The sequence below is a fragment of the Accipiter gentilis genome, chromosome 9 (genome assembly GCF_929443795.1).
Source record: "Accipiter gentilis chromosome 9, bAccGen1.1, whole genome shotgun sequence".
Lineage (NCBI taxonomy): Eukaryota > Metazoa > Chordata > Aves > Accipitriformes > Accipitridae > Astur > Astur gentilis.
Window position 1 is genome coordinate 11,417,106 of NC_064888.1, and position 24,969 is coordinate 11,442,074.

The 24,969-nt window shown below is 38.0% G+C and overlaps 1 protein-coding gene across 6 annotated transcripts in view; it reads right to left on the reverse strand.

Annotated features, from left to right (window-relative positions):
* GRID1 (glutamate ionotropic receptor delta type subunit 1) overlaps window positions 1–24,969 on the reverse strand; it is a 555,275-nt gene that overhangs the window by 99,182 nt on the left and 431,124 nt on the right. For 5 of the 6 annotated variants that reach the window (XR_007507329.1, XM_049810875.1, XM_049810874.1 and 2 more), the window contains exons 6-8: window positions 14,309–14,482; window positions 3,586–3,747; window positions 2,196–2,315 (exon numbers count right to left, since the gene is read on the reverse strand). Coding sequence is in view for 5 of the 6 variants with exons in the window: in XM_049810875.1 (XP_049666832.1) it covers window positions 2,196–2,315; window positions 3,586–3,747; window positions 14,309–14,482 (456 nt within the window). In the remaining variant the exon portion in view is untranslated. The remainder of the gene's footprint in view (window positions 1–2,195; window positions 2,316–3,585; window positions 3,748–14,308; window positions 14,483–24,969) is intronic. The other variant, XM_049810876.1, reaches the window with a different exon arrangement.

Sequence of the window (24,969 nt, forward strand, 5' to 3'; positions counted from 1 at the left end):
AGAATGACTTTCTAAGCTTTTAAAAGTAATTCTGAGCTGTAACATATTTTTGCTGCAATAATAAAAAGTCAGGCAGTCTAAATAATTGAATACCAGTAGTTCCATGGTAATGTTGCTCTAAGAAATATCATCTCTTCCAAGTTCTCCTACAGACTTCTCTAGCACATTGCTGACTTTTTACTCTCTACATATATTAGGCTAAAAGTATCATTTTCAGAACCTAATTTTAGCTCAGAGTAGTACTCTACAGGCAGGAGCTTTTTACCCATTTAGAATTATACGCCCTTTCATTTTGGGAACTGTATAATGTTCTGCATTTAACATCCAAAGGGTTAAGTCTTCCTCTATTAACCATCTAATCCCAAAGTAGCACATTAGAGATCAAAAGCGGTATATCAGTTCAGTCATTTTGGTCATTTTCCCATTTAGTCATTTTACCTATTTCTTTGCCTTGTGGTCCCTTTTGAGTAATATTGTAGCTATCTTCACTTCACACATCTGGATTATATCTCAATTTGGTCAGTGTGCTACACATACAAAGTGAGAGCTTTTGTATATGTGTTACCATATTTGAAATGTACATTAGAAAAAAAGTAATAATGTATACTCACACATCATCATTTCCCTTTAAGGCCTCAAACCTGCTCTGAGTGGTAATCATGCCAATTTTACTGAAAGGTAAATCGAAGCATAAAGTGGTTACGTGACTTACTGAAAGTCACTTGGGAATTCTGTAACAAAATGGAACCAAACTCAAATGTCCCATGGCATCCGTCTGCTAGGGATAACGCAGCCCTGAGGTGACACTCATGCTTTTCTGTAGTGGCAGCTGGAAACACAGTAGGATAGTCCACAGCATCTCACATGGCACTGGATGCTTCTGTTTTGCATACTTGTGCATAAAGTGAGGTGCATACTTCTGTTTATGAACTGGAATTGCTTCCTAGACCTCCTAAGCCATTTTATTGAATAGGCAACACTGTTTCCAAAATTAAGATGTTTTTTCATTATTCACGTAATGCTTGGAACTTAGACTTTCACATTTGCAGTAGAAATCTTCTAGAAAAGAAAGTGGACCAAGAAATAGCCTTTTCTGGTCATTACAATACAGCAGGGTGCCTAGCCAATCTGAAGTCTTCAGAGATATTTTTTGGCAACAGAAGTTTCTCAATTATATCTCCTGGAGCTTTATGCATTTCAAATACTTCTCTTCCTTCTGTTGAATTTCTAATAGATATTGCAAGCCTTTGGCTCCATGTCCAGAATCCCTGTGCCAAATTAGACTCTGAAAGAATCTCAGGTTTAGCTGTTTAAGATGATAACGTAAACACAAGTTCTTTGCTTGTTTTTACATTTAGGCTCATGTAATTCAGGTGAATCAAAACAAAACACAGAAACCAATGGTCAAATGAAAATAGAAAATGTCACAAATTTTAATTCTTCGTAGAATCTTCTTTGTTTGGCTCTGCTTAACGTAGAACCCATTGACCATACAGTGGTAATATCTGTATTCAACCGGCTGACCAGTTTAGGGACATTTTGTAACTTGGTTTCCAATCTGAACCTCCGTGTTCAATTGAGAAATTCAGGTGTTTTCAGAGCATCCCCTCTGTCTGAACGTATTCAAGGTAGCCTTCTCAGCCCGTGACAATTTATGTTAATAACCCCATGGAACCACTCTAACTGTCTTCTAATCCCCATCAGTCCTTGTTCCATCAGCTACCATTGATAGGCCATCCTTTACTTTACATGATATAACATCATCCATTTTGGAAATAATGTTCTCTAGAGGTTTTTTATTTATTTATCTCAAACTCTTGCAGCAGCTATACTTTGAAACATCTTTGTGTGCTTAGGTAATTTATATTCTCAGTGAGCTTCCTTAGTAAGACAAGTACCAGTTATATCAATTGTATCTTAACAACAAAATACATGAGCAGAATTATGCAGTTTTCACTATTATGTTCACAGTATCGTTATGGCACTGCATCATTACTGCACGTGTGGAAACAACTTGCAGGACTCCTGCCTACCAATATAAAATTAGCTTTTAAGATTTAAATGTGTAAGATATTAGAAAATATTTCTCTTACAGTACATTTCTTCTGCAGTGTAGCACTAAACATTCTCCTGTGAAGTAGAATGTATATTATTTAGAGGAAAAGAAAAGAGAGAAAGAAGCAGCTTATCTTTACCCTCCGCACATCTTTGCCAAATGTTTCGCTGTAGCTAGTGCCCAGTATTTCAAATTGGACATAGGGGTTGGCGCCATCTTCTCTGAACTCCATAACACCAGTAAGCCCAGTTATATGGCCCTAAGGAAATAAGTTTCAGAAATTTTAGAAGAGAACAAATTTGCCCTTATCAACACTCCTCTTCATTAAAGGTATGCCAAATCTGCTTTGAAAATATTTACAGTGAGCTTAAATGTGGCAATTACATGTTCTTCAATAGCTCAAATATAGCACCAGACAAAAGAGCTTTTTCTTTTTTTTTTTTTTTTTTTGAGTTTAGCACTAACACATCCACTGCATATTGTGGAAAAAAGCCATCAGGTCTTCATTGTTCACAGAGACAGACCCCAAAGAAAAAGAGAAGGACCTTAGTGGACCGTGAGAAAACAGCCCTTTCAGTGTAACTGAGGGCAGCAGGTTCATTTCTGGGTTGAATACAAAGGCATGAACTCCAAGTCCAAAAGAAAGAGTATGCCTGTTGTGCTCCCAAGAGAGGCAATAAAGAAAACATAAAATTTTAACTATTATTAAAACCTCTCTGTCAAAGTAACATGGAGTTTGATTCAGGGTTTGTAGCAAAGAAGCTTGAAATGACACTGAAGTTTCAATTAATTTAGCAACAAAGGGTGGTATCATTAGGACTGGTCAGAGCATAATATAACACTTGATCAAATTGCATCATTTTACTAGGGGAAAACCATATCATCAATAAATATGGGGAAACAGGTATTTTTTCCAAATAATTGCTAAAGTTAGTATAGTAAAAAATAAGTACTCTTCCCACTAGTATTTGTGATCAAGTAACTTTCATACAAGAAGTTACCATGCATCTGCAAAGCCACAGTACTGTCCATATTTGAGTAATTCAACATGCTGCAAGACAGTGTAACTCTTAGTGACAACTTAGTTGAATCAGATCCCTTTTGCTCTGGGCTATGGTACACAAATAGATAGTTGAGCTGTAGTAAATGGAACATAAGCCTTACACCTTGTCATAGGTTGGCCCCTCGAGCTCCTTAAGTTCTTCTTTGGGGAAAATTGTTATGATGCATGCATACATCAATTTGTACGACTATTCCTAATCACACTACCTCCACAGAAGATAGCTATGAGAACAACAGAAGTAGCACACACACCGCTGGAGCAACACTGCAGCGTGTATTATTTGTTTGTAATAAATCATTTGCTTGTTTAATAGCTGTAGATCATTCCTGGTAGTTGTAAATCACTTGCTTGTAATAAATCAAAGAAAAGTTGAATAGAGGTCAAAAACCTCTTCAAAAGCTAATCTCAAGTAGCAATGAAGCAACCCTTTCAATTGCTCACACAGTTGTGGTTTGTCTGTTCTCACCTTCTTAATAGTCTCTAGCATGGATCGTCCTCCATTCCAAGGTTTGGTGGATTTCCTCATGCAGTTCAGACTTGCCATGCTGTGCCATTTCCTGTCCTCCAGTTTTCTGTGGAAAGCATTGGCCAGCATGAGCACACTGTCATACAGGTACAGGTTGGAAACCTGCAAACAATAAGAAGAATGAGCCTCTCTGTTTATATGAGCACCCTTTTGAAGAAACCGTGAAAACCAGCAAATAAACAAAACAAAACGAGGACATAAGTAAAAACTAAAAGCTGGGTATTTTTGACATGTTCAACAGTCAAGGCAGTTCAGACAAATACCGGTGGTCACTCCCACCTTCTTTTCTGCTTGGCACCTGGGCCCTTCTGGCCAAGGGACTCTGGCACACTTGCACTGCCTGCGCCTTGCCTGCATGACTGCAATGCAGTGCTGTAAAGATGGAAGAGATCACAGTTCAAATACAAACTCAAGCTCTAGAATGAGTACAGCTATCTATCAATGAGACACAAGGATTGCTACTTCGTCAGTCCTTTCAGCAAGGAGAAAAACATAGGGTGCAATTAAGTTCTTGTTCTTTGTGTTCATTTGAGCGATCTCCTTGGTAATTTCTGGCACACAAAAACATGTTTAGAAGAGAGGGAAGAAAAATGACAGTATTATTTTGGTCTTATCATCTCTCTCCACCAAATATACAGGAGACTGGTTACTATTCTACTTTTTCTGGAGCTACTGATTTTAGCCTCATTATTTTTCAATTTATATGAGAGAGAAAAAGAACAATAATTGACGACAAAGACTCTAGTAAGAACACCACCACCACACTAGCAATGCTCAACTATGTGTTTCATTTCTCAAACCAAGACATGGCCAGGAAAACAAGATCAGATCTTTGACATACAGCAGTATCCACTGCAAGTGGTAAAACTTTAGTGGTGGAAGTTGGCTGAGAGAAGTGATTTTAAAAAAATAGATACTCTCTACCTGTTTCCAGAGTTTACATGCACTCTTCTTCAAACTATGCACAGACTCAAGTGTATTGATTTACTCTTTACTAAACTCAAATCTCCAGCTAGCATCAGTCGCCAGATACAGCTTTTCAAAATTATTATTAAAAAGATACTCTCCTAGCTGAAGGCTTTACTCACGGTGATCCATGAATTTGCCATTTATCTTTTGGATTTCTCTAATTCACCATAGAAAATAGTGCCTAGCAACAAGGAAAGGGTTACATGTGGAAGTTAATGCAGCTGCATACTTCCTATAAAAATGTCACTGAGCTGTGAAAGCTTAAACTTATATTATTATTGCATCACTGGCTCCAAGTAAACTTCTGATATCTTAAGATCCTAATCTTCAGAAACAAAATGTTTCATGTTCCCTAATCTGCAGTTTGACATAAATTGAGAACCTAGGTGCTTTCAAAAATCTTCTACTATAAGTAAAACTGAACAAAAGTTATATGAACAAAAATTCATTTTGAAAGAATCAAAATAGGAAGAAAATACACAAAAAAGAGGTTGAGGATACCCACTTAAATAAGTGACTAAACAGAAAAAGGAATCTTAATGCAAAAATGATGCAAAAGCTATGAGATACTATCACTGGGAATCTCTCCCATCTGGCATTGCCATTTTCTTTCCCTTTTCCTTCCAGCTTTCCTGAACAAGCAGTCTACATTCCCTATATTTGCTATTTTATCCAGTTAATCCTTTTCCTTTTAAAAGTTTCCAAAGCAGCTACTTTGCAGATTTCCTCTCTTTTTAAGAAAATTAGTTAAAAAGTTATTGAGAGTCCCAGCAACTAAGTCTCTTCTCCTTAGTTGCATTTGTCTCCCTACTCTGCAGATCCTTTCCAACCAACTTTCAAATAAAGCAACCAAACGCATCCCTATTATTCCACAGGGCACTTTTCCTCTTCTGTGTTAAGCTACTCTCCACAAAAAAAATAATAATAATAAAAAAATAATCAAAACAAAACCCTAAACCCACAAAATAAACCACGCCAAACCACAAACCCCACTTGCTTAGAAATAGATTTTACATGCATAAGGAAAAATGTCATTTCTTATGTGCCATCATGATCCTCTTTGCTCCCCACTGATTTTGATTTTACACCCCCACTTTTAACTGACAACTGATTGCCTGCTGCCTTGGAACCACCACAAATCAGAAATGCTTTGCATTTTCTCAGTTTGGCAGTGTTCTTTTTCAGTTCTGGAAAACTGCAGCCTCATTCCAAAAAAACAGTTTGCTCTGTTTGCTAGCAGACAGCTCTAGGGCAAAATAGAAGATGTACTTGGGTAAACTGCTTTCCTTCTTTTTCTACTTTTAATGCTTTTAGAGAAGCCACCACCGTTCTGCATGTATAACGGTCTGAAAGCTTGAGAGAACTGCTTTTGAGGATCTCTGCCTACATGACCATGCATCCAACTCAAATTACCATATGCTGTAGAGCAAAACAAAACAATCCCAACCTAATCCTCATCTTTCAGTTAGACCTAGAATGGACTTTGTATCACTGTTCTTTCATTATTTTGTTTTGAAAGAATGACATAAACGGAGTGACAGCAAGAAAGGGTCTGCACGAGAGGAGTTTCCCATTACTTACATCCTTCTGTCATACATCTAGAGATATGTACCAAGGCAGAAGAAAAGGTTGCAGAGAACACAGCAAGTTACTTTTTGCCATGAAAAGAATATTCTACACATCCTGTTGTACACACTTACCCACTTTGCCACTCCAGTTCTATTGAAAGCCTCGTCCGAAAAATAAGTATATGGTACTTTTTAATCAGCAAAATTCCTTTTTTCATATAATCATACTCATGGAGTATTTACTCCAGTAAAAATGACATGCATACATTACTACATTTTACCCCCTATTCACTGAAGAGTCAATATCCTATGGAACGCTAAGTAGAATTTTATTCACACAATCAACACTTTTTTAGAATAGAAAATAAGCAAGCTAGGAAAAAAACAGCAGCAAAACCTCCACAACTGAGGCTGGATTTGTAATATTAAGAAAACCAATTATCTTTATTTTTAATATTCTATTTGTTCCGTCTGCTAGTTCAGACATAAATTAACACAAAATATACAAGTCCACCCTATTAAGGGCAGGACCCTTTAAAACTTACAAAGCATGACTCAAAGCCTCTGGTTTTGCACAGTGATCAAAATGCAGAGTGTAGACAATGAGTTTATTTAAAACAAGAGAAGGCAGGATGTACGCATGATAGCACTGTTTTGGTAGTCCTCTAGATCAAGAGACACTTCTTCGAAGTGCAAAAAATAATCAAGAACAACCAAAAAATATCCTGATAATTTAGAAAATAATGTCCTTTTGATCCTTCGCAGTGTGCAGAGCAAAACCCAGCTCCCGAATATCCACAGTAGTATAAATTGGCTATCTTTGCCCAGTCCCAAATGGGAACTAGATTTATGCTAGAAAACTGAATTATGGAACCAGGTCTCATCTGATGCCTGAGCAGTGTTGTGTGAGTGTAGCTGAACAGTTGATTCCTTCAATACCTACAGTAAGATATATTATTAAATTACTGTGAGGTATATTTTTATCTTCTTTTTTCCTAGTTCCTTTCTGAGGTAGGAAAATAAGAATAAATTCCTCAAATATGCTCCTCTTCTCAAAATAATATTCACTTCCAACCTGAATTCATTACTGTGTATGTATTTTCCTGTAGAAAACCGTTACTTAGAACAAGACACAGAAATTCTGGCCTCATCTTACAGTAAATCCAGGCCTATAGTAATTTCCTTTATTTTCTATTATATTCATTTTAATGCAGCAAAATCTCTGCATATGTACCAGAGTGTATTTGCAACATGAGTTTGCTGTAACCTCCAGAATAGCAGTGCTGTGAAAAGAAAAAGGGTTCAGCGGACAAAGCCTATATATACTTGTTACTACAACTGCACAGATATTTTAATTTTCAGCTAACTATCAAATTCCCTCTGAATATAAACATGATCGCTGAAAGGGAATTTGTGAGATACCCAAGGGATCAGCTATACTCTGTTTCTACCAGTGCTGTCAGAGGCATGAGAAAATAGTAAATTTAAAAATTAGTGTTCAGGTAGCATTCAGAATTGGTAACAAAGCAAGAAAGAAGAAAAAAACAAGGCAATGTACTTGGCTACTTCAGGTTTTCCAAGCTCTGGAGCATTTTTTATTTCCCCTATTTATATGTTCACAGGGGGAACAGATGAGGGAAGGACATATATCTGCCTGCAGAGATTCCCCTTCACATAACAAAAATTCCTAGATTAGAACAAAGTGTTTCATTTCTGTCCTGTTTGGAGGAAGAAACAGCAATTTTCAGTTCCTCTTTCACTTCATTGCTGAGAGCTGTAAGAGCTGGAGCTATTGTTACTGAAATGCTTTTTGATCTACTGCTGTAAGAATGATGGTGGCTGTTTCACTAATATATTAAAGAGTATGCCCTGTACATGAGTAACTTTAGGCATGTTCTGGTATATCTTTTGAAAATTGTTCCAGACTTTATGAACCTTTATTTTGCAATGAAGAAAAAAATCCACTATACACTAGTAGAGCAGAGCAGAAATTTCCAATGAGAATGGAATTTTCTCCCTATCACATTATTAAATGTCTTTTTATAGAGGTTTTTATGTGAATTTCATGAGATTTTCCAGAGTGATTTTACTTTTAAAGTTATGTATGAAGGTAGCTTTTAGCTCCTTCGGAGGCACTAATCATAGAAAAGTGCTCTTCTGGGAAGGCCAGCAAGCCACAAAGTCCGACCCCAACTTCCGAGTTGCCGGCAGAGGCAGAAGTCTAGCCAGACAAGACCGCCGAAGAGACCAGCTGACGCCCAGATGCCACCGCTTCGAAAACTCATTCCCAAGCTGGGCATCTGTACCCTGCTGCTGCCAAAATCACCCTGTGAGTGGCCACAGCGCTCAGCTCCAAGGATGAAGCAGATGGAAGAGGAGCTCAGACCGAGCGCAGCCTGCCAGCAGCAGAAACGCTTGCTGCCTTGGGAGTGCTATCATTGTGCCTGTGTACGCACACAGCAGCAGGCCCCAAAACCGTGTTTCAACTTCCAAAGTTCAAGTACTGCCAAACGCAGTTACGTACTTGTCTCTCGAACGACGGGATGCACCTTTCTAGGAGCAGTGAAGATTGGTGGCTTATTTATGGTATACCAGCACGCTTACAAGGTTATTGCTAGAATGGAGAGACTGAAAATTTGACCTATTTCATTTTCTTAAATTAGTTTGCAGAGCCCATTGTGCGACTCTGCGTTTTAAATACATGCTTTGCTGCTCATGGAGAACAAAATCACAGCCAGCAGTCTGGCATTCATGGGAAAACCAGAGTCAAAAAACAAATGTTCATTAAAGACTCAAATGTCAGCTTCAAACTTCCAAAGGGCTATTTATTATCACCGAGGTAAATGAAAGCCTAAATAAAATTTTCCTAAAACCACAGAAAAACAGACCTCAATTGTATATTTATTCAAGCCTTCTGACAGTAAGGAATCTAACTAGTGTATTATTTAGTGCTTTGCCCATTCTAGTTTTAAGCACCTCAAACAATAGGGCTTCCAAAGATTTCTTTGGAAGACTGCACTCAGAATCCTTTTTTATTTATAAGCAGCTTTTCTTTCCTTTTCACCTTTTTTCCCCCTTTTTACTGAGTTATACATCTCAGACCACTTTTCCCTACCTACAGTTTCTATTCTCTGAACGCTCACTGTCCTTCAGCTATTTATTATGAGTATTTATCATAATCATGAGTGTTTTCTTACTCAGTATGTTTTATAACAACATGTTAACAATGATACAGGGCCTGGATCACCCTGTAACACTCAAGCTTGTTAGCTGCAGGCATTGGCTTTGCTCACTAAACGTCTCAAGAATTTGGCACAACTAATACTAACTGTCCAGGGAAAGTCTAGCAGGAGACATTTGAGAAAGAAAACTGAACACAACTAAGAGTCAGACAGGAGGAAAAGAGGTAATATTGGAATTGCAAAACAGAGTATAAGATTAGCATTTTGTCCTACCTCATTTATAAATAAATAGGGGTGCAAATTACGTTTCAGAGGCAATAAAAAAAAATGAAAAATTGAGATATTGACCCTTTCTTCTAGCCACTGTTGTTTGCTCCCCGATAGAGTACTGAACAAAAATTCAATAAAATAATTATGCAAACAGAGAACTCCAGCAGTCAAAAGAGGTAGTCTGAGCAGAGAGGAAAAGCTGGCTCCAGAACTCTGGGGTTCTACCGTCCAGAGTGCTCACAAAATCCCACATGGCCAGCAAACATCCACAGTCATTGGGGTGGTTTTTTTTTATCAAATTCTTCTGCTAATGCACCTTGTGTAAAACACATGCCATCGGGCTTCAGGGAGAGGTTATGTCATGCAGTGGGCAGCAAGTAATTTCAAGGATACTTTTCATTCATGTTGTACTTGGAAACAGCTTCACCGTGACTGAACACCTGTCCAGAAGTCCAAACTAAACTTTGATAAAGAGACATGCAAATATAGGTTTGTAATGAAAGGAAAAGAAAAAAGTGGCTCATCAATCCTTTATGGGAGAAAACGAATGCTTTACTAGGGCTCTAATCAATATTTACTCCCCCCAGCAGCACTTCACAGCTGTGTAATGACAGCCATGTAAATAAATCAAATGAGAGTAAGGCTATTTAGTTAGACAAAACTGCAGGATGAGGCCCTTGAGTTTAGGCAGTCAGACACATCTCCAAAAAATAACTTCACTTACAGTAGTTAAATTGCAGTCATTTCTGAAAAGAAGACAGTTCATAAAGAAAAACACAGCTCTGTAGGAGCAACTGCTAAGAGATGCTTACAAAGACATCTGATGGTCAAGTCTTTGAAGAATGAAATTTTGACAGAGAAAGAAGAGTAGCTGTTTCAATGAATACCCTCCCACACTTCTCAATATCTTCACTTCAAATACGTCAAAGCGATGCCTGGAATAGTTCTTCAGTAGAGGGGTTGGACTCTGAATCCCGTAAGAAATAACCTCATTAATTTCATGACACTGTTTGCTGGGGTTTTCTTTTTGCCTTTTTAATCTTACTATATATTTTGGACCATGCTAAATGATTTCATATACACTGTGTCCTTGTAATATATTTTAATATAAATAGAATCTCACATGGACTGAACTTATGAACTGTATAAATGGTAAATATGGGAAGAAACAAACTGTAATGGGAATTACATTCCTAAAGAGAAATCTTTTCAGAAACATCAACAGAAAAAAAATGATTTTGAGTTTATGAACACATCATGAACAACATGATGAAAGAAAAAAGATCATCAAAAATCAGGTTGTAGAAAGGCTTCAAAGCTAATCTTTAAATGGGAAGATTTTGGAAAGAAGCAGGTTATATATTAAAATTTCTTCAAATTGAATCTGTAAGACTACGTCTGAAATAAGCGAAACAGTTTAGTAGCGGTAATCCCACTAAACACCATTCAAATGCCATGCAGGGATACATACCAGGTCTATCTAGGCCTAACTAGATTTAACTATAGATCCTGAAGTGCTTCAGTATTCTCTCTCCAGATGAGCAATACTGACAATGCTGATAGCCCAAGCCACAGGATACTCATCGCCAGTGGAAGATAGACTGTATCTTTTCCACTTACAAAGAAGAAAGAGAGATGGACACAGAAAATCATATATGAAGAATAAGAAAGAGATAAATGTAGTCCTCTGAAGTCAAATGAAACGACCACGACAAGAAACTTTATAAAGCTTTTTCTCCAGCTGAGGCATAAACCCAGCTGGGTATATTATACGTGCAAGAAATAAGGGCATGAGCAAAATTTTGACAAGTGGGTTGATGGAATAAGATTGGATTTCCACAAAGCATTCAGAACAGATGAGTTTTTAGATGAGCTTGCAGAACAGCCTGATCTTTAAAAGCCTGTCAGAACGCCAAACTGGGACAATCACCTACTGAAAAACAACTTTCCAGGATATGGTACTAAAGACACTGAGAACAACATCATTCCAAAAAGACTGTCATCAATTTAGCCAGGAAAAAAGTTAATAATCCATGACATAAATGTTGCTTTCTTTACCAGCTTGTTAAAAATGCTAAATTCTCCCCTATAAAAATCTTACAGCTAGGGGCTGACAGAGATTAGCTTATTCTTCTTCAAAGTCATTAAATAAATAGTTAACCAACAATAGCTGGCAAGTTACCTTGACAACAAAGAATTATTAATATGAGATTGCCCAACGGAGAATGAGCCAGGGATTTCCAAACCGTGGTGTTAATCAAAGTACTTCAAAGCAACGCAAGAACTCGGTGCTGGCAGGCGGTCACTGCCTCTGGTGGATTCATGCAGCTTGACATGGGGCTGGGAGCTACTGCAAGCCTCTGGCAACAGGGGTAATTTAGTGATGTACTTCTGTACAGCAAAAGGTCAAAACTATTTTTTTAAGCAAGAAAAAGGAAACAGAAGATTGGAAGTACCTGAATTGCAGGGCCATTAATAACATGTCAGTCATACTTGGAAATTAATATGAGCTGTATGCCCACAAGGTGTTACGTTAGATGTTTTGGCAAAGCCTATGACAAAAAATGCAGCTACAGAATGCTTCAAATATAACTGCACATGCTAAAAGCATCCTATATTCAATCTGTAGAAACTTAAAGACAACACAGTATATACTGGTGGCAGCTGATTTGAACAATCTCACATGCGCCCTTCACCTTCATGATATTTCATTCCAGTGTGGGTGGACATGACAGTTTGGGAATCAACTTCCAAAAGGCAAACTTTATACCTCCGCACTTCTTTCTATCTCTTTCTTGTTTCTAAGTTCATAGAGAAGGAACTAATGGGCAAAACATAACATTACTCTTCCATTCTCTTAAAGACAGTTGCTAAGGTGGTATAATATTTCTGAAGATAGAAACTGAGAACGTTTTGCTTCTCAAAACCCACATTTGGGAATAAGTAGGAAGAGGGCCCTTCCTAAAGGGTCCTTCACAATTAAATTTAGTAATAGTGCACGAGGCTGTTCATGCTAGCAAACCAGTTACTGTATAAGCAAATAAGAACTTGCTCAGAGAGGTCTGTCAGAGCCCTTCAGATGAGTCTCTGAATTAGATTATGCATAAACCAGCATTGGCAGCAATACTCAAAATCCTGCTGTAATGTAAGATTGCTCCCCAATGAGTGATTTGTTGGTGCAGGATAGATCATTTTTGCAACATACTGGAAATTGCTTTGATCCTCTGAAATGCATGGCCTTTGTTCTCATTACAGCATACCTCAGAGTTACTAACGAAGATCAAAAGTGTCTTCTCTTTCTAAGCCAAGATAGGCATCGACTTTCCCCTGTGCGGAAAGAGTAGACCGGTGCTCAGAACTCCAGTGCACGTGAGTGCCATTTCCCAGACTTTGCCACTGCTGTGACAGAACCTGAGTCAGCAGAGGTTCTCTTCAAGGAGGAAACACCCATACCCCTCCCTCAGAGGATTCCAGACTCTGCAGCTACAACTTTTTAGTAGGGGACAAATAAGCAAAACAAACATCCTCATCCATGTGCCTTGGAAAATCTTGACCTATCCACTCCTCTTCCTGAGAATCCTCCTACCTCTCCTGGTTTCCCATCAGCCTCACACCTTGCTCTTCAGAAGCTCTTCCAAGGCAGCACACGAGTTCTCTTTGGAAGGACACCTCTGCCCACACCGCCTTCCTCACCAGGCTGCAGCAGCCCAGACGGCCAACAGCCCGCTCCCCACAGCCTAACCGAGCCCTTTCTAGACTCGCTCTAACACATAATACCCACGCTTGCCAACTCACAGGCTCAGCCACTGTGTCCTCAACTCAATCCATCTCAGGCTAAGACTAAATTTGCAATAAAAAGATTCTAATCAATCTTATAACTCTCAGTCTCACTAAAGTTTTCAGGTTTATCCAACGGCTTCAACAGTGATACAAATGAGATTCTTAACTGTGTTTAAAGTAAACGAGAAACACATGGAGTCCTATTGAAAGTCCAAGACCTGTGTTTCAAAATTATTGCACTATCCTTGGAAATAGTACCTAAAATTATATTTAAATTACTGCAAGAAAAAATCCGATACCTGGGATAAATTGCCAAGAAATCTTGCGATGTTGCTTACACCAGAGTCAAATCTGTTGCCAAAATCTGGCACTTGAACTAGTAGTGCATATTTCACATGTTCAGACAAGTATCAGCTGCTAGAGACTTCTGAGACTATTGAAATGGGACAGACTGAATACATCAACTGGATTCAGTCCATTAAATATTAAATGCTCCACAGCCCAATACCTATCAGAGTTCTGTTATTCTCCCAGATTAACTCTTTCACAGTAAATGTTTAATAGGCATAAATATAATAAGCAAGTAGTAACAGCACAAGACTATGATAGTACAACTTTTTCTTTTTTTTTCCAACTAGAAGAAGATTCTTAAGAGAATGAAACATGCAAAATCAGCTCAGAGTTAGTGCAACCACTTGCTGGTACTTCATCACATCTAAAGCACTCGGTCCTGGGAAATAAAAGTTATAATTAAGTCAGGAAAAGTTGACCAAAAGTTACATGCTCAGATTTATCTGTACTCATTTTATTCTTCTTCTGAGGTAATACAGTCACAGAAAAGTATCTCATGTCCAATTCCTAAGATGGACCTTTCTGCTGGGCACAGCTACTGACCTGCAGCATCTGAAGGTAGCCTTCTTGTGGATCACACAGCAGTGAAGATATTCGGTGATTGTTCCTCATGCACCTCTGATTGTTGTCCCTTGAGAGAGGGAAAATTTGCCGGATAACTGTCATCCTCCCCAGAGCACTATGTACCAACTCTAATATTTCATTATCAGTGATTTCCTGTGAATGGAGACAGAGTCTTTTAAAAACATGTATTTGTCCAGACATTTTATATATTCCTTTTGTTACTGGATAAATGTTTTTTAAAAGACAATAGAGGAAAAAACTTACAGACCTACATGCTTAGTCTAGACCAAATGTTCTTATTTTGTGTTTAATAGCAATGGTATTTTTTAAAGTAACATCTGAAACCAAAGAAAACAGATTAACACAGTACCATCTATCTTGGCAATACTAACATACTGCAGTTCCTCATAGAAAAGCACCAAGATGGTCTCAATAAGTTTCTAAGTAAAAACAAGAGCCTTCAAACCAAATTTATACAGAAAGGATTTCAGTTTAACGGGATAGAACCTCGCTACATCCTCAGAACAAAACAACAAATGGAAAACATAACCGTCTTTAGGAAATATGGCCCTTACACCTGAGAACAACGTTACAAGTACTTTTCCCATAAGAACAGTGGATCATTTCTGCAGACTAATCCTGATAATGACTCAAGGAAGTCTTTTGAGATTATCTCTATTAAGAAATAAAAAAAATAGGAGAAACTTCACGGAAGGGATTGGCACATTTGGGAATGCAAGTTTCTGCACACAGAATAATTTGGGATAAGATATAAGGAGATCTCAAGGACAGGCTGCTCTTCTTTCCAGGCTTTGCACTGTCTAAAGCCTCTTTGGAGACCTTCCCATGTCCCAGCCTCCTAATCCGTCCTGTGGCAGAGCCTGCGTCTATTGCCCTTATATTGCAACCGGAGCCGACTCAACTGCATGCTTTACGTATATTGTATTTTTAAAAAAGCCACCAAATCAAAACCTCTTTTCTTACCCCAGGATGCATAGTTTGAAATTCAGGGCCTTAGCTGATCCTGAAGTCCTACCAGCAGTACAGCCTGTGATGGTTATTCCCTGCCAGGAGTCTGCTGCGAGGCAGGACGAGCAGCGGCACCGCTGACTGCATTCCTTCCCCCAGGCACCTCCTCCGCAGGGAACAGCTTTCCAGCCCAGCTTTTTAGCACTGCCACCAGCAGCATCCGCAACTCACACCGGCCCATCTCCAGCACGCGTTGGCTGCGCAGCTGGGCCAAGCCATCGCCCAGCCTGCACAGGGCTGCTCTAAGCCCCTTGCAGGGTAGGGGGCTGCAAATACTTTGTGTTGCTGTACTGAAGTCAACAGGACCCACACCTTGAGAAGCGTCAGCAGCAGAAGTGAACCTGGCCCCGTGCTTTTTACATTCAAGAAAAAAAATATTTTCTTTTCTTGCCATTTTCTCTGTCAAGCTGCGAGTGAAATGACCATGGGGTTATTATAATTACTTGTTATGGTTGACTAGTACTGTAGCTTTGGCTCAATTTAGTTCTTCTTTGCCAATTTCCCATCATTTTTTAGGAACATGAATTTTTAACTTTGCAGAAGGTGAAATTCATTGCACGAACGACAGACCAACTGGTGTGGCATGAAAACAGAAAATCAGAAAATAAATATATTCTTATAGAAGCCAAAGATTTTGAGGCTTAATAGAAAATGTGGGGTGGCACCTGTAGCCTTGCAGAGAGACACCGAAGGAGATCCACAGGCTCTACGCATCCCTCCAGACTGCTGCCTTGGATTTCTCTTCTTTGGGGCTGAGGGGTGTTAAAGCCACACAGCGTGTCTAAGCTGCGGTCTGAGGGAAAGACAATTTTATGGGATAGCTTTAACTCCTAAACCCCTAGGCTGCATCCCTTGGCAGGCAAACTCAGACCGAGTGGCTGGAAACAGAAGAAAAAAGATCACGAATCATCCGAACCTTCAGTTCACCTCACACCACACGCATTTTGTGTCCTCCCCAAGTGATGCACAGCCTTTCAAAGACGTCTCATAACCTCTGTCAAAATGCTTGACCTGAGACATGTAAGGCCATACGTAGCCGACCAGAATTGCTTCCTCTATGGGATTTCCAGAAGTAAGGTAGTGGAGGAGATTAATTACGTTAGACACATTAACCCAGGTTCTTCCCACTTGGCTACAGGCACCAAGTGAGTCCTGAACTTAAAAGCCTAGCTACTGTATAGCCAAAGAAGTAAACCGGGATCCTCTGGAGGGAAATTCAGAACCTAAATTGGGCTAAATCTGACTCTGGAAGTGCCACCTTTTTCTGTGTGGACAGCTGACAGTAGCTAAATCCTTCAATGCTTCAGTTCAGTACATAACACCAAGGGGAACAAAGCTCCTGTATTTTTTTTCAGCTGACAGACATTCATACCAGCATACGATCCATTCCTTGTAGAAACTGGGTTCCTTTCTAGAAATGTAAAAGCATAGAAAAAAAAATAGTTGTTCTTGGAAGAGCTGGGAACAAAATGTCTACATCTGCATTTTTGAGCCGGTGCTCTAAAAGCTAAAGGAAACCATGGACCTTTCCGTGCCGGTTCACAGGGCGGTACAGCCCCAGGCAGCATTGCAGGGCACCTCGGCCAGGTCCAGGAGCAGGAAAGCGTGGCTGAGTGCCTGAACCGCAGAGGAGAGAGAGCAGGTCACCACCATCCCACACCAGAGCGGCCCGGCTCTATCTTCCCTGGCCAGGGCACTGCACCCCTTCCTCTTGCCTGGCAAGGGCAGGACCTGCAGATTTGTTTCCAGAAAACTCACGGTCCTGGCTTAGCATCATGCGAAACCTTAAATGTCACACGCGGAAAGGTCACCTGCATTCCGACTGTGATAAATACAGGGGGAAAAAAAAAAAAAAGAAGAAAAAAAACAAGCCAAAAAAGGAAAACCAAGTACATGTGAAGTTGGCTCTTACTTTTACACCCATCAGAATAACAGCATATATCCAAAAAATAGTTCTAAGCCCTGGAATCACAGAGGAAAAAATACTTCACACCGATCTTACAATTAAAGTCTATTCACCTAGTTATTTGTTTAAAAGCGACATGTTTTCTTTTCTGTACATGATATGAAAATTTTCTTTACGTTGTGAAACTTACAACTAAGTAAATAATTTAATTTGGTCCTAGAGGGATTTTTTTTCAAACAAATATATCCCAAATTTCCAATTTCGTTCTTGGATCTTTACACAGCACAAGACAGCACACAGTAATTACCATTCATACCATGCGTGAATGCTGTATTCTAAGTAAAGCTTATCAGCTGCTTTGGCCAGGCAAGCACTCCTTGCAAAATTCCATATCACATGCCCATTTTTTGGCTTTCATGATCCTATGACGTTGCTACTGCAACATGGAGTAAATCTTTACTTAATATAGATGATGGCTTCTGCTTATTTCAGGGATATGCTTTAAGGAAGGTTAAAGAGCCTAACTCAATATTGCTTGGCATCTTTAATAGCAGTTTGCACTCAGGTCTGTAAATATTGAATTTCTTGAATGAGGATGGAGGGAGAGCACTTTACCCAGGGATAAAAGATGATCTATTATCTAAGTGCTCCTATCCTGGATTTTTCCTTTACTAAGGGAAAGAATTTGGCTATTCCCAATATTTCAAGAGCACTTAGTTATTTTGGTATGCAGACGTAAGCGTAAGACTGACTACTCACCCAGGCTAGTAGTAGTTTTTACCACCGGAGTGAACACTGAAAGGGTATTCCTTTAAACACTGTATTTTCTGTTCATGTGGCATATTGATGGCAAAGTTTACTCTTCAAGAATTTGTGGCACTCATTTATCTATTTATTTGCACACAAATATTGGTCATTTGGGGAATTAATTTATCTATTTTTTTATCTGCACACAAAGAACTTCAGTTAGTTTGTAATACCTAGCCATATTGCTCAGGGGAATATTTAAATCTGTTCTAGTTGTGCTCAACTATCATAACACAAATTGCAAAGTGAGACAATTATGTTTCACATTACAATCTCTATTTTCCTAGAGGTAATGACAGAAAAATTATAAATTTTAATGACATTAATAATTTAGAGAACCAAAACAGATTTCCAGAAAGCACATCCCTGAGAAAACTGGAGGATTAAATTGAATGGCAACGGGGACAGGGATGCTCATGGAGACAAGCTACAGATTTATGTGGAATCTTTGCATTAGGATCGATACTGCTTGTTGGATTATTCTAACTCCCCTCACTGCACTATGTACATTTGTAAAGGGACACTTGTTCATTTGTTGAAAATCCAGAAAACATCCTTCAGTTGGCTGTTTTTTAAAACGCTCGTGACAGCTTACCCTGTAGATAAGATTTATTCAATGTTAACATTACACTGGCTTCTCTGCATCCCACGCAGACACACACACATATATATATAAAGGTTAATCCTTTAGGCAAGAGCACAATCCATTTTTCGTAGCACAGAAAACATTCTAATACATGTCTGCATGACCACCTGTCCAACTCCTATTCTCATTGCCTTCCCACGCATCCAACACTACCTTACTTCTCTTCCTTTTACCTGATGCTCCTAAAAATCTCTACAGGGATGTATTTATAATTTAATTGAATAAGCTCTATTCCTAGATATAAGGACTCTACAATGGGTGTCCAGAAGTCTCTCTCAGATTGTAGCAATTGCCTACACAGTAAAAGATCCTCTGATTTAACAAAATAGTATCGCATACTAAAAAATAATTATCTCAGGAAAAAAAAAAAAAAAGAAAAGCACACAAAATGATAGTTATCAAAAGCTGGAAAAAACAAACAAACAAACAAAAAATCACCATTGATTTTAATATGGATTTCACTGACAAAACAACTCATCAAACCTGATCTAACCTTGCTCCTAGCTGATTAAGACTGTTTCTGCATAATTCAACAACATTAGAATTAGGTCAATTCTGAACCCTACAAATTTCTTTGAGAAGGATGCAGGTACACATGCAATACAGTTTCATGTATGTGTATACCTTTCAAGGATATATAAGAAAATTATACATTTTTGTGAAAACAGATAAACAAATAAAAATTTTGAAGTGTTAAAGATAGCAGCCAAAAGGAGAGAAGCAAGATTTCTTTGGGCAAGTAGTAAATATAGAGTACCTGGAATAAAACTGGAATAAATTACAATTTTAGATTGTTAAGTTTTGCATTGAAATGTGTCATTTGCTAAATCTTAAGAAATTTTCCACAGTGTGTTCCTTGTATTTCTATTCAATTTTTTTACTCTTTTTAATCTGTACATTTTTGTATAATTTGAAAACAGAATAGTTGTCCTACTTGCATTCGTAAACTTTTATTAAAAAGTCTGCTTTTTTTTCAAGAAAAAATAAAACACAGGGAAGTGTAAAAGATTTATTGAATTCTTGTTATCAGAGTAAACACAAGCATCATTACACAGACTGATGCTTTACAAAAAAGAAAAGTCTTTTGGCACTTCCATATGTAGAGAAAGACTGAGCAGAATTCTGGCCTATCAGACAGTCCTGGTTCTACCCATGTAAAAATGAAGCCATAACAATTTGCACAGGCTTGTGGGTCTAACTGTTGATATCCCAAAGTGCATATAGCAGAGGCATTTCTAGAAAAAAAAGAAGAAGGTTTTCCAAACAAAAATCAAGAACAAACACTGCATTCATAATGGATCTTTCTTTCGAAGTCATAAGTTTCCCCAAGATTACTCTACAAGCCCCATGCTAGGAAAACACTGTTTGTCATGCATTATCTAACACCTTCCTACATGCTACCCTTGGGGAAAAAGTAGTTTGCTGAGATAGACTTTATCTGATAATTACTATTCTATTTTCTGCTCATTTTTCTTAACCTTTGAAAAATATTTTATAGAGGAAAATAAGAAAGTGCCCAGACGATAGTTGAGAAGCCATTTGATTCTCAAATCAAGAGGATAAGAAACTACAGATATACTGGGCATGTCTCATGTGGTGAAAGGAAAGAAAACTACTTTTGGCAGAAGCAATGGAGCTGCAGGATAGAAATGGAAGGTTAGAAACATGTCACACCAGGAGAGAGATGATTGGACACTTTCTCGTCTCTCACATAACAAACTGCCTCCTACAGACAGTGAAATAGTGGTGACAAGAGACCTATGAAAAGAGCAGAAATAAGAGAATTGAGCTAGAGTCCAAAAAAGGATTAGCAGAAATGTGTTTTGAGTGAATGCTCTGAAAGGGGAAAGGAAAAAGCATCAATAACTTTTTCTGCACTTTGTTCCGACTGATCACCTAGGTTGAGTTTGGGAAATTTTATTAATCTGTTGAAGATCTAGCAATTCATCTGCTGGCAGCACCACCAGCATTATTTGGAAAGTGTCATCTGTCCAAAAAGGAAGAATAAGGTCAACTGCTGTCTCAAATTTTTTATTCACATTCAAGTGATGTGGATAACATCATCTCAACATGGCTCAGAGTTCCCCAAGTCCCTTAGCACTCCAACTTTCTGTCTAAGGCTTCTCGCCACTGATGAAATGTGTACTCTTGCTATGTTTCCAAATCTTTTTATTATTTCTCCTGCAGAAATTAAAAGACCTTTTCTTCCTACTTTACTTCTCCCTTCTCTTTCTCTTCAACTATGAGGGCTTCTTCTGACAAGTATCATCATAGTTGGGAAGATTTTAACCAAATACTTTACAGCTGCAACTGCTGTAGTGGTTTCTCTGTGCTTACTGCCTCCAAATTTTCCAAACCAGGATCTTTTCTGTGGATTGAAAAGAGAAAATATCCAAAAGCATCATTTTCTGGCTGTTAATTAGAGTTTAGTTTTATTTTTCAATTAAAGCTTACAAGACTTTCATCTGTCTTCGAGCTACTCAATACTTGGCTTTCCTATGGATTTGGAATCTGTGTAATACTCTATTTCTATAGCTTCATGCTATTTATTTTGGATTTCTTACTGAAAACAGATTTTCACCAATAACAAACGGGTCTCTGACTTTCTTTTATGTATTTATGGTTACCACTGTACATAAAAAGCAAAATAATGCTATTGATGATTTTTTAAAAGCTCTAGTTATTAAGCTCAGGTTAGTACAAGAAGATCAGCTGGCTTACTACATTCTATCAATAAAAAAGCATCTGTGATTTTACAAGAGCTGTTACAAATACAACTTTCCTTTCTGCTATCCACCCTGGAGTGTTGCAGCATAGGTTGTTTGGTTGATTTTTTTGTTTGTTTGTTTTTAAATGGGACAAATAACAGAACAAGCTTTTCTTAGTGATGAACAAATGAGCCCCTATTCAATCTTAGAGTCAAGCTACTCTGCATAGCATTAAACTGTATGTTGAATTGTGCAGTACAGAAATACAGTCACCCACTGTGCAGTCCCTGTGAACACACACAAACATTGGGAACTGAGCTAGTGCATCTACCAGGACAATCAAGAGTACGATTCCTTCCTCCTTTACAAAGCTTAACTCTGGAAACTTTACAGTAGTTCACAGAAAAAATACAGTAGAAGAATGCATGATGCTGTTATTTTGCAAAATAACAAAGTTTTGCCTTATTAGAAAGAACACCTCCCTTTTTTAAGTGTCGTGCCATGACAAATAAATACCTACATGGGTTGGTACTTGACCTATGAGGAGGATTTTTCTCCCCCCATAGTACATTCCTTTCCCACAGAGTACCTGATCATTTAGACAGTAAGGAACTAATGTAATGAAACTTCCACTAGTTCTCCCCACTATTCCCATGGTTCCAGTTTGAGAATTTAGAAGTGAATATTGTTTGAATTTCAGCATTTGTTATTCCATATGGTGCAGAATGTGGTAATTCTAAGACTAAAAAATCAGGTTAATAAGAAGTTATTTTCTGTTAATAACAAATACCCCTTTGTTTCTGATCTGATGAGGGTTAATCTGAATCAATGAGAATCAATTCCATGGCAAAGCAACAAATGAAAACTGTAGTCAAGTAGAAGCTCTAACTTTTAGTTTTCAGATTTATTTTTTACACCCTATAATTAAATCTATTTTTAAAGCACTGAAAGTGCCACTAATTCATTACTAAGCATCTATCAAAGCTACATAAAATTACAATATAGTCCTCCATTTCAAATGACTGATATCAAGAAGTATGATGCTAGGTGCATCCCTGGCTAAGCCAAATCACTGGGGCTAACCCAAGGGTGGATTTTCTAATCAGACACAATCACTCTAGCTTGCTCAGTAGTAGACAGAGAAGGATGGAGTTCCATGCTGATCAGAAATCAAATATGAGTCACAGTTCCAATAAATATAATGTTTGTCAGCACAAGTATTGAATAAATGATCAATCAGAAGTATATGCAGTGGATAAACTGTCATTTTCATACCCATATTGAAAAAAGATACATGGAATGACCTAGAACAGAAGGTGCAGATCAGAAAATACCCACTGGTGTTCATAATACAGTCGTATTTGTCTTTCCAAACTGACATCTGAAAATATTTAGCAGACTTACGTAGCATGAGTAGGATGCTGAAAAATGAAGAATAAAAAACAACAGCAGAGCCACGTATGAAGACAGAGAGATGATGAGATGGAAAAAAGTAACCAAGGAAGTTGTTCCTATTCATTATCATATTTAGATCATAAACCATTTCCTAATACTCAATCTAATTTTTACTGCAGAAGACTAATTACATTTCCTTTATCTTTCCAGAGTCAACATGTGATCATATTCTTCTTTCAATTATATCTGTTCTACTGCTATACTCTTGCTCCATCTTCTGAGTTTCATAGGAGACAAACATAATTCTTTCAACCTTTCCTCATGGGTCATATTTTACTGAGCTTTCATCATACTCGGTGCTCTCCTCTGGATTTTCAAAATTGTTCTGCATTCTCTTGTTTTCTTTTAAAGTGTCTTGCCCCAAACTTGCAATACTGTTCCAACAAGGCCAAGTTGATGTCAAGCAGAGCAAAATAATTGCCTCCCTTATCTTACAAAGAATGTTTCCAATAACATATGTGAGGATTATATTCGCTTGTTTTGCAAGACCGCAACAGTATTGATTGACAGTTTGTTATCCACAAGGATTCTAAGTTGCTTCTGCAAATGCTCACAAGCTATACCTCATTTTGTAACCACACCCAAAGTACTCAGCACTTTTCTATATTGAATCTCATCTGGTGGAGTGCCTCAGATTTATCTAAATAAACTGGAAGTACTACAATATATTTTTAACAGTCTGGTTACAATTAGTTTCTATAAAGCCAGCATCAAGTCAGCAAAAACATTAAAACCTCATTTTTCCATTAAGTAATCACCTTACACTTTCCTTTACCTTCTGCTATATCTAAACTTTCCTTGTTGCTTTTTATGACCCCTGGTATGAGACATTCTGCACCTCAGACTCATTTTATAATCATTTACTTTGTTACACTTTTACTGCCCTCCTTAGCCCTTTTTTTCACCACTTTTTCTTTACAATTCCTCTCTGATTTCAAGCTTTGTAAAGATAACCCATTGGAACCATAACGATACCTTATCATGCCTTCGTCTTCACAGAACTCCACGGTTCGTTTGCTATCCTTCACTCATCATATTATGCTTCCAAAAGCACTACTAGGTTCCCTAAACTTCTGAAGTTGGATAATCTTTTTATTGACATCCATTATCCTTATTCTCCTTTTCTCACTTCTTCCTCTTCTTCAAACATGCTACCATCTCATCATCACTTTCACAACAAGTATCTTCCGGCTTCCTTAGCCATAATGAAATCTGAACTGATGGCTGCCTTAAGTTTTTAAACATGCAGGGATAAGATTGTCAATCATAGGAAATTGTGAAGCCTTGTCTGTGTCCTAACATTACTTTTGTAACTGCCAGGAAAGGTAAAGTTCTCCATTATTTCAATTTCTTGACTGGGGCATTTCTGTCAAAAAATGCACTTTCAAAAAAAGTCTTCCTCGATGTATGTCTTTCGTGTATTTCCACACAGTTATGCAGCAAGCTTGAAGCTCACTTCTCCTTAGCTTCAGAGCAAGTACATATGGTTTGGACATGCAATGCTATGTTGTCCTCTCTTCATCCCCAGCCGTCCTTCATGAAAAATTATCTCCTATCTCAACCATAGCCTTGTGCTTTGTCCTACCACGTCTTACAACTTTCAATTAAACTTCTGAATAGCGATGAAAATTTGTTGAAAAAGAAATTAAAGGAAGGATGTGATAATGCTGAAACAACTCATTTGAGTTATCAGTCAATTTCAGTACCCATTCCATTTCCATGAAGAGTAGTTGATTGCTTTGTGTATTTTACTGATTTATGTGTAAAAATAATGAATGTTTAGAAAATTTGAATTAGAATTAAATATATTGACATGAGGGAATAAAATACTGTGTTTAATTTGAATATTTTTTTGTCTGAAGTCCAGTTTTGCAGAACAATTTCTTTTGCATTTTCTGTCCCCTTCGAATGGAAAAAAATTCAAAATCATTAAATGTCCCACAAAAAGGGAAACATGGTTTCTAGTGTTATTTATACCCCAAAATCTACTCTGCTGCTAATAAAAAAGACTCCCAGTGCATTGCTCCTAGTACAACCACATACAAATTCAGTTTCAAGTATTGCTCTTGTGCCTCTCCCACAGACACAT